General features: G+C 44.1%; 1 protein-coding gene across 1 annotated transcript in view; it reads right to left on the bottom strand.

Annotated features, from left to right (window-relative positions):
* Window positions 1-15,475, bottom strand: part of LOC148476936 (uncharacterized) — a 346,314-nt gene that overhangs the window by 16,550 nt on the left and 314,289 nt on the right. Inside the window, exon 19 of the mRNA XM_088457528.1 lies at window positions 13,287-13,415. Coding sequence (XP_088313654.1) covers window positions 13,287-13,415 — 129 coding nt within the window. The remainder of the gene's footprint in view (window positions 1-13,286; window positions 13,416-15,475) is intronic.

Raw genomic sequence — 15,475 nt, 5'->3', positions numbered from 1 at the left:
TAAAACATTCACCTATCCACGTTTTCGCCTGTTTTACAATTGACTAGGGCGAAAAGCGGGGACACGCATGGAGAAAACATTGTGTCAAAATAGGCGAATGAGGTGAATTCAATCCGTTTTTCGCCAGATGGCACTTTTCACGGCTAATATTCGACCCCAGATTTATTAACCAGTCTGTATAAGCAGGAATATCAAGATTTATTCATGTATAATCTCTGATAGTTGTTTAGTTTAGAGGGGGAAATACACTGATCTTTCCCTTTGGGGATATCTTATAATCACTGCTAATTATATCTCTGCAGTAAGTATATCCTCTATTATTGCATCAGAGATCTTCATCAAGCTTTGGGCCTGATTCAGAGGAGCACGCTATTTGCGTGCTCTCGCTCTGAATCAGGGCATCCCTATTTTTTTTTTAACCGGTCTCCCGGCCACTCGCACAGCTGTGGGTGACCACCCACAGCATGTGCATGCGGCCTGGCGATGGTCACGATTATCGCGACCATCGGACTTGCGAGGAGACCCTGTGGTAGGGTCTCAGATCTCGCAAGCCCGAGTGGACTTCCTGCTCTAATAGAGCAGGAAGTTTACTACTGACATCACTGGCCGCTCCTAAAAAAAACAGCGCTCGCCCTGATTCAGAGCGAGGGCTCACTTTTTGCGAGCGCCTCTGAATCATGCCCTAAGTTCGCAATCAAAGTACCACATCAACACTACAGTGTCCGGCTGTTATTATTCACTTAGCTGCTCCTGCTATCAATCATGTATACGGAGCATATGATAAAGTCTCCGATCAGGCTTATAAATGTTATAAATAGAGGATGAACATGTTACATAGTGTGACCAGTGGCTGATTTCAGAAATGCTGACACGCGTTTTGCCTAGGGCAGCTTTTTCAAACAGCCTTGAGTATTCCACGGGGTAATTGATGAGCAACGAAGTGTCAACACATTTTGTTCTACTACAGAGAACTTTTTCAAGACCTGCCTGTAATGCTGAATTATTCCCCATGTCTGTTAACTTTGCTGTGTTTGTCTCTAATACCACAACTAGAAAGTCAGACTCTTACGTCAAGTTCTGTAGTATTGCTATAGTAATCTCTTTATCATCTACTTACACTGCAAAAAATATTGCTGAGAAACAGACATCATTCTGTCAATGTAATCAGTCATACTGCACCATTCACATAGCATGGTGCTGTACAACACGTCTTAAATTAATTCTTCTCATGAGACTTCCAACTAGATATGCTGTCCATGGTGCTCTCCACATGTAATTGGTTGATGTCTTCCCATGTATTAGAGAAGAGGTGTCGCTCTACACTCAAGCTATGGTACCCATGCTCTCTCTATATCATCTGGGCTTGGATCTGCACTTGGGTCTACAGTGACCTTCCACAACCTTTCACGCTTTAATTGCATTTCTATAACAAACTTCCAGGTTCTGTATTTATGCTCCTTACATACATGTCTATGCAGCTTTTGCACACTAATCTAATCTGCAGAGACTCTGTACTGACAAACTGCGCTGGAAACATTCTGTGCTATCCTAACCCTGTGTGTTATGCAGCTTCAGTGCACTGACTAGCTTCTGTGCTGACACATTGCACTGGAAATACTCTGTGCACTTTGTGCATCCAAGTAGCTTGGGCCCTATCTATTTGTAGCCTGTGTGCCTGGGTGCCTAAACCCATAACCTGTTGGAAATGTGTGTGTACGGGTGAGGTGCTATGGCAGAATAATATACACACCAGCTGATGCCTTATTACTACAGACAGCCCAGTTGGTTAAACACTGGAATGGTTTATTTGAGGATATATGATGTACAGCCATACACACTGGTTGTAGATGGGGAGCAGCGGGGTGTCATACAACTCACCCCCCCTTGAGTGAATACTGCAAGCGGGTAGCGAGTAGCAGTGCAGAATGCTGGGATAACAATAATAGCAGGTATAATGCCAGTTCTCTCTAGCGCTAAGTGGGAGATGTCCTTCTCCCACTGTGATGCGCAAATTAAAATATAACTTTTATTGTTGTTATTAAAATATATATAATAAAATACAGTCCGTGAAATATTTTAAAAAAATGGGAAATTAAAGAAATCAATGGTACAAAAAATTTGATTAAAGTTCTAGAATAGTGTATTAAATAAAAAAAAATTAATTTACTGATATGCAGCTTTCTGGAATTTTTATAATGTAACTGTCTACTGCTATCAATAAATGTGATTTCAACCTTATTGCTTCAGATCAGTATTTCTTTATATGTTTGTCTGTTCAGTGTGTGTCTCACAATTTCATGTAGGAACACAGTAATATTCCCTTGAAAATATGTTAGTTTGAGAATCACTATCATTGGATATAATGTGTACAGCTAATTGGCAACAACTAAGCCTGGTTTCTTTAGTTAATGTTGTTATATTATAACTGTTTGGATTCAAGGAGTCTGAAAACTCCCCTGTCTGTTGCAGAATTGCAGGTTATCGTTCTACATGAAACACTGGGCCTGATTCAGAGCCGCTCGTAAGCGCCGCTCGTTCACTCCGAGCGATGTTCGCACATCTGCGCATGCGTATGGGTTGTAATGCGCATGTGCCAACCAGTCAGTGCGGTCGGAAATCGTGTGCTCGCAAAATAGCAAATGCCTGCTAATTTGAGTGACAAAATGAGGCATTTGTGGTTGGTAACAGGGGAAGGTGCTTGAAAACGGGGAGTGGAGATCCGAACGCAGGCGTGCCAAACGGTCAAAACGGGCATTTAATGGGAGTGCATAATTAACAAAGCAGCGTCATCGACCACGTCACTTGGTTGTCTTTTAGCCTGAACTGCTCGCATGATTGTGGTAGGAAAATGCTACCACAAGAATAGCGAGCAGTTCAGACGCCTTTCGATGTACTCGATTAATCTAATAAATAGTGGAGATGACGTATGATGCGAGCGGCCAAGGGGCGTCTTTACAAAATAGCGAGCGCATGTTTCGGACGCTCGCTCAGACATAGAGGCGTCAACAGACCGCAAAGAGCGAGCGCTCAATTTAAATATCCGACCCCTTTTTCAGAACGAGCATCCGCAAATAGCGTCCGGCTCTGAATGAGGCCCACAGGTTCTTATGTTGAATATTGCAGTTCAGCATATATCATAGTTGTATTCCAGTGAATTTGGTGGTATCTGAGGAAGTGGCACTGGGATCACTGTGGTATATAATCAGATCACTGCAACATATATTCAGTATATATAAAATATGTTGCTGACATAAATAATTCACATATATCTATGTGATCTGTGGTTCACATGTTGTAATCCCTATTACTGCTGCTGATTGAATCCACACCTGTGATATCTAAGTGATAAATTCCTCATGTATATAAATCACTACTCAAGGTGGCCATACATCTGCGATGGATCATCGCAATGCAGAAAATTTCCGATCGGCCACCATCGATGTTCAGCGATCCATCGCAGGATCGTGGAAATTTTACATGTTAAATGTCCCCGATTAGACAATCACGATCATTTTTTGATCGTGATCATCAAATCGGGAAAATCCAACATGTTGGATTTATCAGGATCGCGGCAATCCATCGCTGATGTATGGGGCCCTTTAGACACAGATTATTGTGTTAAACATTAGGGTTCAGCATATGATGTGATCTCAGTCAAATGTTTTAATATATACTCGGAATTACCATCTATCGTATGTTATCATCATCAGCAGAGCGGTAGTATGAGTTGCTGCAGCACATATTTAGATCACTGTAACCTATGTTTGTAGGTATAAGGTAACACACTTGTATCTCTTGTTCAATGCACTTGTGCGATCTATTTCCCGCAGGCTTAAATCCCTGCTACTACTCTAAAGCTGGGTACACACGTAAAGATTTTCTGTCCAACCATCCAACTAGTTGATTGAATGGAATGAAAATCTGGTAACGATATGGGAGTAACTGATGATCAGCAATTTGCTCCTAAATGCCAGAAAACAGATGAAAATGGCGTCAGACAAGTTTGAACAAATTGTTTAGATCAAACATTTAACAAACAACAGTTTTTGTCCATTTTCCGGCGTTTGGGAGCAAATTGCTGATCATCAGTTTCTCCCATAAGTTACCAGATTTTCATTCCAACCAATCAACTAGTTGGATGGTTGTATAGAAAATCATTACGTGTGTATGCAGCTTTAGTGTAATCCACACATACAATATGCGTGTGGTCTGTTCCCCATACGTGACGGTCACTTTGTGACTGCTTCTATTAGATTATATATATTGTGGACCACAGAACAATGGGAGCAGAAGTAAGCGCTTAGGATGTGTTACTGGTGCCCCCTACTTCTCATGGGTTAAGTCCACCTTCTATGGGCAGGCTAATGCAATATACACTAAATTGCTGCAGCATTCTTTGAATTACATGCGGGGTGTAAATCACTTATCCATTCATATATATTTCTTGTATCTCTCCTGGCTGATACTGATCTGATATGTGTAGCTTACTAATAGATGATATAATATTGATGCTATGGATGCACTAGTATTGTCTTGGCACCATTCTATTTTGTTAGTAAATCATTATGATTTATTTAATTGTAGAGTACAGGGCCCCATACACGGTGAGATTCAAAGTTGGTAAGATCAGTTGTACGATTTCCCTTGAAATTCTTCATAAGATGTGGTGAAATGTTATACGACTGATCATTACCATCATAGGATAAGATGTGGTCAGATGGTGTACGACTGATCTTTACCATCATAGGATAAGATGTGGTCAGATGGTGTATGACTGATCATTACCATCATAGGATAAGATGTGGTGAAATGGTGTACGACTGATCATTACCATCATAGGATAAGATGTGGTCAGATGGTGTACGACTGATCTTTACCATCATAGGATAAGATGTGGTCAGATGGTGTATGACTGATCATTACCATCATAGGATAAGATGTGGTGAAATGGTGTACGACTGATCATTACCATCATAGGATAAGATGTGGTCAGATGGTGTACGACTGATCATTACCATCATAAGGTAAGATGTGGTGAAATGATGTACGATTGATCATTACCATCATAGGATAAGATGTGGTTGTGATGTTCTGGGTTGTTTGTGGACCCGGGGTGGTAGCAGGAGCGATCCCAGAAGCAGATTTGAAAATAAAACTAGGATCTTTAATAAGTGCTTGAGTAGACATATAATGTGGCAGTAAATAAAAGTCCAGGAATATATAAATGTGCACAAGAGTTCTGTGGTGGGAGCAAAAGGGTTAATGTCCAAGTAGAAACAATTAGAGCTGTCCAGGTGTGCAGATAGTGAAACTGAAAATAATCAAGCCAGGTTTGCAGATAGTGAACTGAAAATAAACAAGCCAGGTTTGCAGGTAGTGAACTGAAGCGCAGGATGTCATCAGGCTCCGGCACTCAGGTATGGGCAAGGGTGATGGAGGAAGTGGGGTAGTCCAGTGGGAGCTAGGAGCTGACAGGCAGACTGGCAGACAGCGAATTCACAGGAACAGGAAAGCACAGAGAACTCCCTCTCAGCTAGGCTGAGATACACGTTGCACTGGCAAAGAAGGAAGGCACTGACCCTTCCTAAATACCCCATGCCGTGCTGTTACTGGCCGGAGGGAACATGTGACTCACCAGGATTGGCCAGCCGCATCACATGGCCAGAAGGCAAGATGGCGGCGCCCATGCCAAATGGAACGGAGACGCCGCCAGGCCTTACCAGCGCAGAGTGACAACAGGCCCGCACAACAACGCGCGCAGCCAAAGCCCCCCGCCAGACACCAGCTCCACCACCAGACAGCCCGCGCCACAATGACCTCACAGGTAACACTCGCCTAGCGCCATGCTGAAATACCCAGGCCGTGACAGTACCCCCCCCCTTTTGGGGTGGCCTCAGGACACTCACCAGGCTTCTCCGAATGGAATCTCCTGATGAGCGTGGGAGCGTGGACATCACGAGCATCGGTCCAGCGACGTTCCTCTGGACCGTAACCTTTCCAGTCCAGCAAATACTGTAGATGACCTCTGCGTAGACGAGAGTCCAAGATCTGGGCGACCTCAAACTCAACTCCTCTCTCCGTCTGGACTCGAGGAGAAGCAGGTAGAGCACTATGGAATTTATTCAAGACCAGGGGCTTCAATAAGGAAATATGGAAGGAATTAGGGATTTTTAGGTATGGGGGTAACTGTAGACAATAGGCCACTGGATTAATGACTTCTGTTATGGAGAAGGGACCGATGAAGCGTGGTGCAAATTTCATAGAAGGAACCCTCAGACGAAGATTCCGGGTGGATAGCCAGACCTGGCTTCCAACTTGCATGCGTGGAACTATTCTACGCTTCTTATCGGCCTGGGTCTTATAGCGAGAGGATGCCTTCAATAAATCAGACCGTACTTGAGTCCAGATGGCAGCAAAATTCCGCACCGTGTCCTCCACGGCCGGAACATCGAAAACAGGCAGGCTTCGAAATTCGGGAACACGAGGATGAAGGCCATATACAACCTGAAATGGCGTTTGGTTAGTTGACGAGTGGTAGGAAGCATTATGTGCAAACTCAGCCCACGGCAGCAAGGCAGCCCAATTGTCCTGGGAAGATGACATAAAAATTCTTAAGAAAGTCTCTAGATCTTGATTAACTCTCTCGGTGGAGCCGTTGCTTTGCGGGTGGTAGGCCGTGGAAAAGTTTAACTTCACTTGAAGAACAGAACACAAAGCCCTCCAGAATTTTGCAGTAAACTGCACACCACGGTCAGAGACAATTTCAGCAGGAAGGCCATGTAGACGAAATATGTGTTGGACAAACAACTGTGCCAGGTCAGGGGCAGAAGGTAACTTCTTCAACGGTATACAGTGGACCATCTTAGAAAATCGGTCTATTACAACCCAGATAGTGTTGAAACCTTGAGAGACTGGCAGGTCTGTGACGAAATCCATGGAGAGATGCGTCCATGGACGTGATGGAGTAGGTAATGGAAGCAATTCCCCAGCTGGAGCCAGATATTACATAGCCGAGAAAAGGTACACTGGGCACTCCAAAGACGCACTTCTCCAGTTTGCAGTAAAGGTGGTTTTCTCTCAAACGGGTCAGAACTTCTTTAACATGTTCTTGATGTTTAGCCACAGAGGGTGAAAAAAATCAGTATGTCATCCAGATAGACAACAACCGAAACATATAACAGATTCCGGAAAATCTCATTAACGAAACTTTGAAAGACAGCAGGGGCGTTACACAATCCAAAAGGCATTACTAAATACTCGAAATGTCCATCTCTGGTATTAAAAGCGGTCTTCCATTCATCGCCAGCTCGGATACGAATGAGGTTGTAAGCCCCTCTTAGATCTAATTTAGAAAAAATGACAGAGCCCTTGACCCTATCAAACAACTTAGTAATCAGGGGACGAGGGTATTGATTTTTTACAGTAATGTCATTAAGGCCTCGATAATCGATACATGGTCTTAGACCACCGTCCTTCTTGCCAACGAAGAAAAACCCAGCTCCTGCAGGTGAAGTAGAGGGGCGGATGAACCCCTTTGCCAGGTTGTCCTGGATGTACTCGGTCATGGCTTGAGTCTCAGGCAAGGACAGCGGATAGGTACGACCATGAGGTGGCATCTTATCAGGTATCAATTCAATTGGACAGTCCCATTCCCTATGAGGGGGTAAGATATTTGCTTGTTGTTCAGAGAAAACGTCGGCGAACATCTGATATTCCTTGGGAATGGCAGAAGAAACTAATGAAACTGTCTTTCTCACGGGTCGAATTTTTGGAAGACAGGATTTCTGACAGTCCATACCCCATGACAGAATCTGCATAGAACTCCAATCAATCCTGGGATTATGTTTACGTAACCAGGGTAGACCAAGAACAATTTCTTGAGAGGCCTCTGATATCACCAGGAATTTTAAGGACTCAGAATGAAGTGCCCCAATTCGGACCAATACAGGTTGAGTCTCTTTGGTGACTATCCCGTTAGTCAGAGGGCGTCCGTCTATCGAGGTCAGAGAGATAGCATGGTTGAGAGACAAACAAGGTATCTGAAATGTATCTATGAAACTAGACGTTATGAAATTTCCGGCTGCTCCTGAGTCGATTAGAGCAGTAGCAAAGACAGGTTTGGGTTTAAGATCCAAGGCTAGGGTAATCGTGAAATCTTTAATTTTTGGAGACGGGTGCATAACTCCTAACTTGATGTCTCCAGGGTCAGTTAGGATTTGGCATTTCCCAGTTTACGGGGGCAGGAGATCAGCAGGTGACCAGACTCTCCGCAGTACAGACAGAGGTTCTTTTGCATTCTTCTCTGACGTTCTTCCTTGGAGAGGTGTGTATGATTCACCTGCATAGGCTCCTCTTCAGTAGGAGAAGGAATGGGACGGGTAGAAATGGAGGGGGTAAATGACCTTTGCCGGTCAGTTCTGTTTTTTTCAGCCTGACGTTCCCTGAAGCGTAGGTCAACTTTGATACACAATGAAATCATGTCGTTCAGATTAGTAGGAAGCTCTCGAGTGACTAGATCATCCTTTAGTCGGTCTGACAACTAATGCCAGAAGGCCGAGGTGAGGGCTTCCTCATTCCATTTGAGCTCTGATGCTAAAATTTGAAATTGCACGGCATATTGACTGACAGGATGGACCCCTTGTCTCAGTGTCATGATGTTTGATGATGCTGATACAGTACGCCCAGGTTCATCGAAAATCCTCCTGAAGGATGACACAAAGCCTGCGTAATTATCCAGCAGTGGATCTGAGCGCTTCCAGAGTGGGGAAGCCCATTCCAAGGCCTGGCCGGATAACAGAGAGACTATATAAGCCACTTTAGTTCTTGCAGTTGGAAAGTTGTCAGGCTGCAGGGTAAAATGTATGTCACACTGATTTAGGAATCCTCGGCAGAGTTTAGGATTGCCGTCAAATTTATTTGGTAAAGGAAGATGTAAGCGGGGAGATGATCTGCCTCCTGTATTCCCAGACGCTGATGCGGATGTAGATGCTGGTACTTCAGGGGTAGAAAAGGAAGTTTGCAAACTATCCTGTCGCTTGGACATCTCTTGCAGAAATTGAGCCATCTGATGCTGCATGTTTTCCAGATTTTCTAAACGACCAGAAATGCACCGAAACAAATCCACTCCTGACTCCTGATCCGTGGCCGGCTCCATGGGGCCAGTGCAAACTGTGATGTTCTGGGTTGTTTGTGGACCCGGGGTGGTAGCAGGAGCGATCCCAGAAGCAGATTTGAAAATAAAACTAGGATCTTTAATAAGTGCTTGAGTAGACATATAATGTGGCAGTAAATAAAAGTCCAGGAATATATAAATGTGCACAAGAGTTCTGTGGTGGGAGCAAAAGGGTTAATGTCCAAGTAGAAACAATTAGAGCTGTCCAGGTGTGCAGATAGTGAAACTGAAAATAATCAAGCCAGGCTTGCAGATAGTGAACTGAAAATAAACAAGCCAGGTTTGCAGGTAGTGAACTGAAGCGCAGGATGTCAGCAGGCTCTGGCACTCAGGTATGGGCAAGGGTGATGAAGGAAGCGGGGTAGTCCAGTGGGAGCTAGGAGCTGACAGGCAGACTGGCAGACAGCGAATTCACAGGAACAGGAAAGCACAGAGAACTCCCTCTCAGCTAGGCTGAGATACACGTTGCACTGGCAAAGAAGGAAGGCACTGACCCTTCCTAAATACCCCATGCCGTGCTGTTACTGGCCGGAGGGAACATGTGACTCACCAGGATTGGCCAGCCGCATCACATGGCCAGAAGGCAAGATGGCGGCGCCCATGCCAAATGGAACGGAGACGCCGCCAGGCCTTACAAGCGCAGAGTGACAACAGGCCCGCACAACAACGCGCGCAGCCAAAGCCCCCCGCCAGACACCAGCTCCGCCACCAGACAGCCCGCACCACAATGACCTCACAGGTAACACTCGCCTAGTGCCATGCTGAAATACCCTGGCCGTGACAGTGGTGAAATGGTGTACGACTGATCATTACCATCATAGGATAAGATGTGGTCAGATGGTGTACGACTGATCATTACCATCATAGGATAAGATGTGGTGAAATGGTGTACGACTGATCATTACCATCATAGGATAAGATGTGGTCAGATGGTGTACGACTGATCATTACCATCATAGGATAAGATGTGGTGAAATGGTGTACGACTGATCTTTACCATCATAGAATAAGTTGTGGTGAAATGATGTACGATTGATCATTACCATCATAGGATAAGATGTGGTCAGATGGTGTACGACTGATCATTACCATCACAGGATAAGATGTGGTGAAATGGTGTACGATTGATCATTACCATCATAGAATAAGTTGTGGTGAAATGGTGTACGACTGATCATTACCATCATAGGATAAGATATGGTCAGATGGTGTACGACTGATCATTACCATCATAGGATAAGATGTGGTCAGATGGTGTACGACTGATCATTACCATCATAGGATAAGATGTGGTCAGATGGTGTACGACTGATCATTACCATCATAGGATAAGATGTGGTCAGATGGTGTATGACTGATCATTACCATCATAAGATAAGATGTGGTCAGATGGTGTACAATTGATCATTACCATCATAGAATAAGTTGTGGTGAAATGGTGTACGACTGATCATTACCATCATAGGATAAGATGTGGTCAGATGGTGTACGACTGATCATTACCATCATAGAATAAGTTGTGGTGAAATGGTGTACGACTGATCATTACCATCATAGGATAAGATGTGGTCAGATGGTGTACGACTGATCATTACCATCATAGGATAAGATGTGGTGAAATAGTGTACGACTGATCATTACCATCATAGGATAAGATGTGGTCAGATGGTGTACGACTGATCATTACCATCATAGGATAAGATGCATAGAAGTGTATCACATCGTACACGATCAGTTGAGATCTCTCTGCAAAACCTTCTGATCTGAGATCCAACTAGACGACGGCTGGGACGCGCATCGGGGTTGCAGTAGACTCAAAATACAACTATTTGCAAACGATTGGTCTGACCAACCTGTAGAAACTGCCAAAATCGTGTTAAAAATCGTCCCGTGTATGGCCAGCTTACCTTACAAGAGTGTGATAATCCTAAACTATATGAGTGTTTATATTTGATTCATCTACTTTGTATTTATTTAATGTGGTAGTTGTGGTTAATTTAATGAAATAACGTGGTGTTGTTATTAACAAACATAACAGAAAAATGAGGTGAATGTGATCACCAACACTTAAGCCACCTTACGCGGAGACCGGTAAGCGGCTTTACGGAGAGCAGCGGATTACGGTCCACTCCAGCCGCTTATATCTTCAACGGCAACCGCTGCACCCTGCCGCTACCCACTGCCTTGACACTTTCTTACCGTGCCCGCATATCTTTGACTAAACGGACTACAGCATGGCCACGCCAAGTAGCGGACTTTGGATAAAGGTGTATTTACACTGGAGTGTAGCGGGACAGTTTCTTCCTAAGGTATTTCCAGATTTAACATCTTTACACTGGGACGCCAGTGTGCATGGATTACCTTCAGATGGCAGTTCATTTGTGAATATACCGTGTTTTTCAGATGCATATATTATGAACCAACAATTGTATCTCACTAATTAGTGTTGAATTATTTACCTGCATTTTAGTGGCTATACAGTGCAAGTCCAACAGGTATTAGACAACATTCTAGGTGTCTATAGACTACAGTACAATAGTACCTTTATATGTGACTTGGATTTGTTACAAAAGACTCAGGGCCTGATTCAGACCCACTCGCGAGCGGCTGTCCGCTCGCAAGTGGGTCGATGGTGCGCATGCGCGAGACGCGACGAGCGAAGGACTTTCCTTCGCTCGTTGTGTCTGATCAAAGGGGGCGTGCTGTCGATGTTGATTGACAGCACGCCCCCTTTGGTGGGCGTGCCGGGGGCGTGCCTCCTAGACGGAGGCGTTCCCAAGGGAACGCCTACCGTCAGAAGCCGGCCCCACTGACATCACTAGTGATGTCAGTGGGAGTGATTTTGGCTCTGATAGAGCCAAAATCACTCCGGGCCTTGCGGTTGAAAAACTCAACCGCAGGCTTCGGCTCGCAGTGGCGATGGTCGCGATGGTCAAGACCATCGCGACCATCAACCTGCACGCTCGTATATGCTGTGGGTGGTGACCCACAGCTATACGAGCGTCCAGGAGGACGCTCCATAATTATGGAGGTGGGCCCTGATTCAGAGCGAGCGCTCTGGTCAGAGCGTCCGGCTCTGAATCAGGGCCTCAATTGCTTGATACACTATTGTATCATTTTATTGGTCACTTATCTGCATGTGTATCAATTTTCTTTGAGTTGAATTTTACTATATGCTCATGTTTTTATTTTTATTGTTATTAAACCCTTATTAGAGAATATAAAACAAGCCTCATGTTTACTTACTAGAGAGCAGACACATTGATTTTTCTTTATATGTATCTTTGCAAATTTATACCATTCATTTACCTAGCGCAGTAATTCGTATATGTGAATTTGAGTTTCTGATCAGGGTTCATCCCTGTGGTCCTAACCTGACCACATTTACTTGCAGCTGATTTTTGAATTTAGCACCAAACACATCAACAGCGCCAGGAATTGCAGTTTAAATACTTCTCAATTTTAGTACAATTGCTTTATGTGCAATAAATGCATTTGCTATTAGGCCGGGTGTCTTTTTTGCATTTTGTACACCTGAAAATGCATCTGAAAAAATGCGCAGATATACAAGTGTCACATATCAAATTAATCATTGCAGTCTCATGAAGTGATTTGCTACATCTGATTGAGACTAAGATGTATTTTCAGGTTAAAAAGACGCTCAGCATAAGCCGTGGTGCGCGGGACCTGGTGGCTAACCCATTCCGTATGCTGTATATTGAGGCTAGATGCATGAGGACACATCCGTAGCTATTAATTTCTTAGTGCCAACAACCATCATCTTCTTAATCATCACCTGCTAGTTGTATGTGCCTGTGACTGCCCGCAGAGAGTACGGCTTTCTGGGGTCTGTGTACATATGTGTCTCAGTCTGCATGTGCTCGCACCTACGTGAAAACACTCTTGCCAAATTCATCCTACATTAGGCTGCCCTCTCCCTGCCCCGCCCCGTATCACCATGCAGAGCCTGGCAAATCTGCATATGCACTTATGTATATGCCCACTTTTCTGGGCATAAGCGTTGTGATTTTAGGCAAGATATGCTACGAAAAGCAATCACTCTGCATCAGACTCAATATGTATATTTGAAAAAAAGAAGACATAAGATCGCTACCTTGGGGATTACAGATGCGCCCGGCCGTACGAGGACAAGGTACTTTATCTTAGTGTACACGGTGCTATAGGTGTGAGGAGGTTTGTCAATTTTTTGATATCCAGATGTTACTTTCTTTTTGTCCAGCATCTAAATAAAAAGTGACATATTAATCAAACAATACTGAATAAATAGAGCTTTATTTAAATAACTGGTAGATGACCTGTCCAACCAGGGTCGTCACAAGAGGGGTTCGGGCCGCACCCAGGTGTCACCCGCCGAGGGGTGACACAAAATTGCAGACTCCTCCTCAGTAACAGGAGCCAGGTGTTGCACTGTAGCATTATGTGCAGTACTCAGTTCCTGACACAGCGAGGGAGCCGGCACTGCATGCAGAGTGCTCCCCAGGGGCAGTCCACACCTCCAGGACCCCCGGAGTGACTAAACAGAAGTTTGGGCCGCGAGGCCATACCCGATACCTGTGAGGCTGCACCTCCTTTTTAAAAATCGCATACTTAAATTCGTGCACTACAACCCTCCCCGCACTGGGTGTAACCATGGGGAGGGACTCCTCTGTGCCCAGCACACTTCATGGTGCCCCCGTACTCTCCGCACTCAGCAGAAGCCGCCATACACTAGACTTTCCTCAGGAAGAGCACAGAGAATCTCCGAAGCACATTTATATTTTTACATAATGTCACAACCAAGTCCGACCTCCAACCACTATTTTCCCACCTCCTTCATTATTGTTAATTTATTCTCCCAGATTTCTGCTTGGTTCAATCTCATTCATGGTTTAAATGAATTAAGTCAATAATGGAGACTAAGATTTTCTTTTTTACAGCTTTACACAACCTAGATAAGAATCTGCTGTACAATGGGTCTCTCCTTGAAAGGGCAAAACATAGAGTCATATCAAAGTATAGAACAAAACTCTTAAGGTACCCATCCATCTGCGATGGATTGCCACGATCCTGCAACCCGCCATCGCATGATCGCACAAATCCAGCATGTTGGATCTTCCCAATATGACGATTGCGATAAAAAAATTTACGTGATCCTCAAATCGGGGACATTTAACGTAAAATTTCACCGATCCTGCGACGGAACGCTGAACATCGATGGTGGGCGGTCAGCGTTTCTACCCGGAAGATCGGCATTTCTGATCGCGTTGCAGGATCCCGGCAATCCATCGGCTACACCTTTATCTAATTTTCAATAATTTCACCAATCCAACCTCAGCCTGGTTCTCTCATACTTCTGCCATCCTGCTCCATGTACTGTGCTCTCTGTAGTAGATGTGGACACTTGTGAAGATCTAGACACATGGCTGAACCCCAGCTGATTTTGCACCATGCAGTTGATTATTTGTGTTTCGTAAATGACCTCCCCTAACAAACTTTAACATGCAGAACAATGTAATTTCTGGTCCTTCAGACTTGAGGACTAGCTGTTGTGGTTCCCATAGAGCAATCAGGCTTATCGGTTGCCCAAAGTGTATAGCCATAGGTGTTTGCTAAATGGGTATACAGGAATCTAGACAAAGGGGTCGAAGATTACAGGATAATCAGGCAATTCAATGTCTCAATGTCATGGTCAAACAAAATACCAAACCACAATGACAAATGGATAATCAGATGCTAGTTAGAGGTCAATCGGAAGACTCTAGTCAAACTTGATGGCAGGAGACCGTTTGACACATAAGGGTTCAGAATTCCAAATAGCAGACTCAAGAAGGATAAACCTATAACTTATAGTGAAACAAGGACAGATGTAAAGTAAAATGTACTAGTAAGTGTCTAAAAGGTCATATAAAAGTCCATAATTTGATAGTTTCTATTATTTATGGTTAGGACTTTTTTTTTTTTTTTTTTGCTTTTCTGCATCCTTGTGTCTGTGAATAACCCTGTGTTCCAGGTCCAATCCCCCCAGTGTTGTTGCACAGATAAAGCATACCTAAGTATACAGTAAGTCACCCTGTCACTGGAGACATCACATTTCCCAGGAGGACAGAAAGATACAAATGCTTGGAACCCACAAAAGTGATGTAAAGGTCAATGTGTTATCCCAATACACTACAAAGTATAGAAACATATTTCCATTATTATAGTAATTGCACTCCAAATACTGTAGTCTTTGCAAATATCATATAGGAGTAGTTTACCTGTTGTGAGGCAATGGTCTATGGTACAGACCAATACACATTGTTT

This window comes from Taudactylus pleione, unplaced genomic scaffold (genome assembly GCF_031769625.1).
Source record: "Taudactylus pleione unplaced genomic scaffold, aTauple2 ptg000762l, whole genome shotgun sequence".
In the NCBI taxonomy this organism is placed as follows: domain Eukaryota; kingdom Metazoa; phylum Chordata; class Amphibia; order Anura; family Myobatrachidae; genus Taudactylus; species Taudactylus pleione.
The sequence above is the reverse complement of the archived record's forward strand: the minus strand, read 5'-3'. Positions and strand labels throughout refer to the sequence as shown.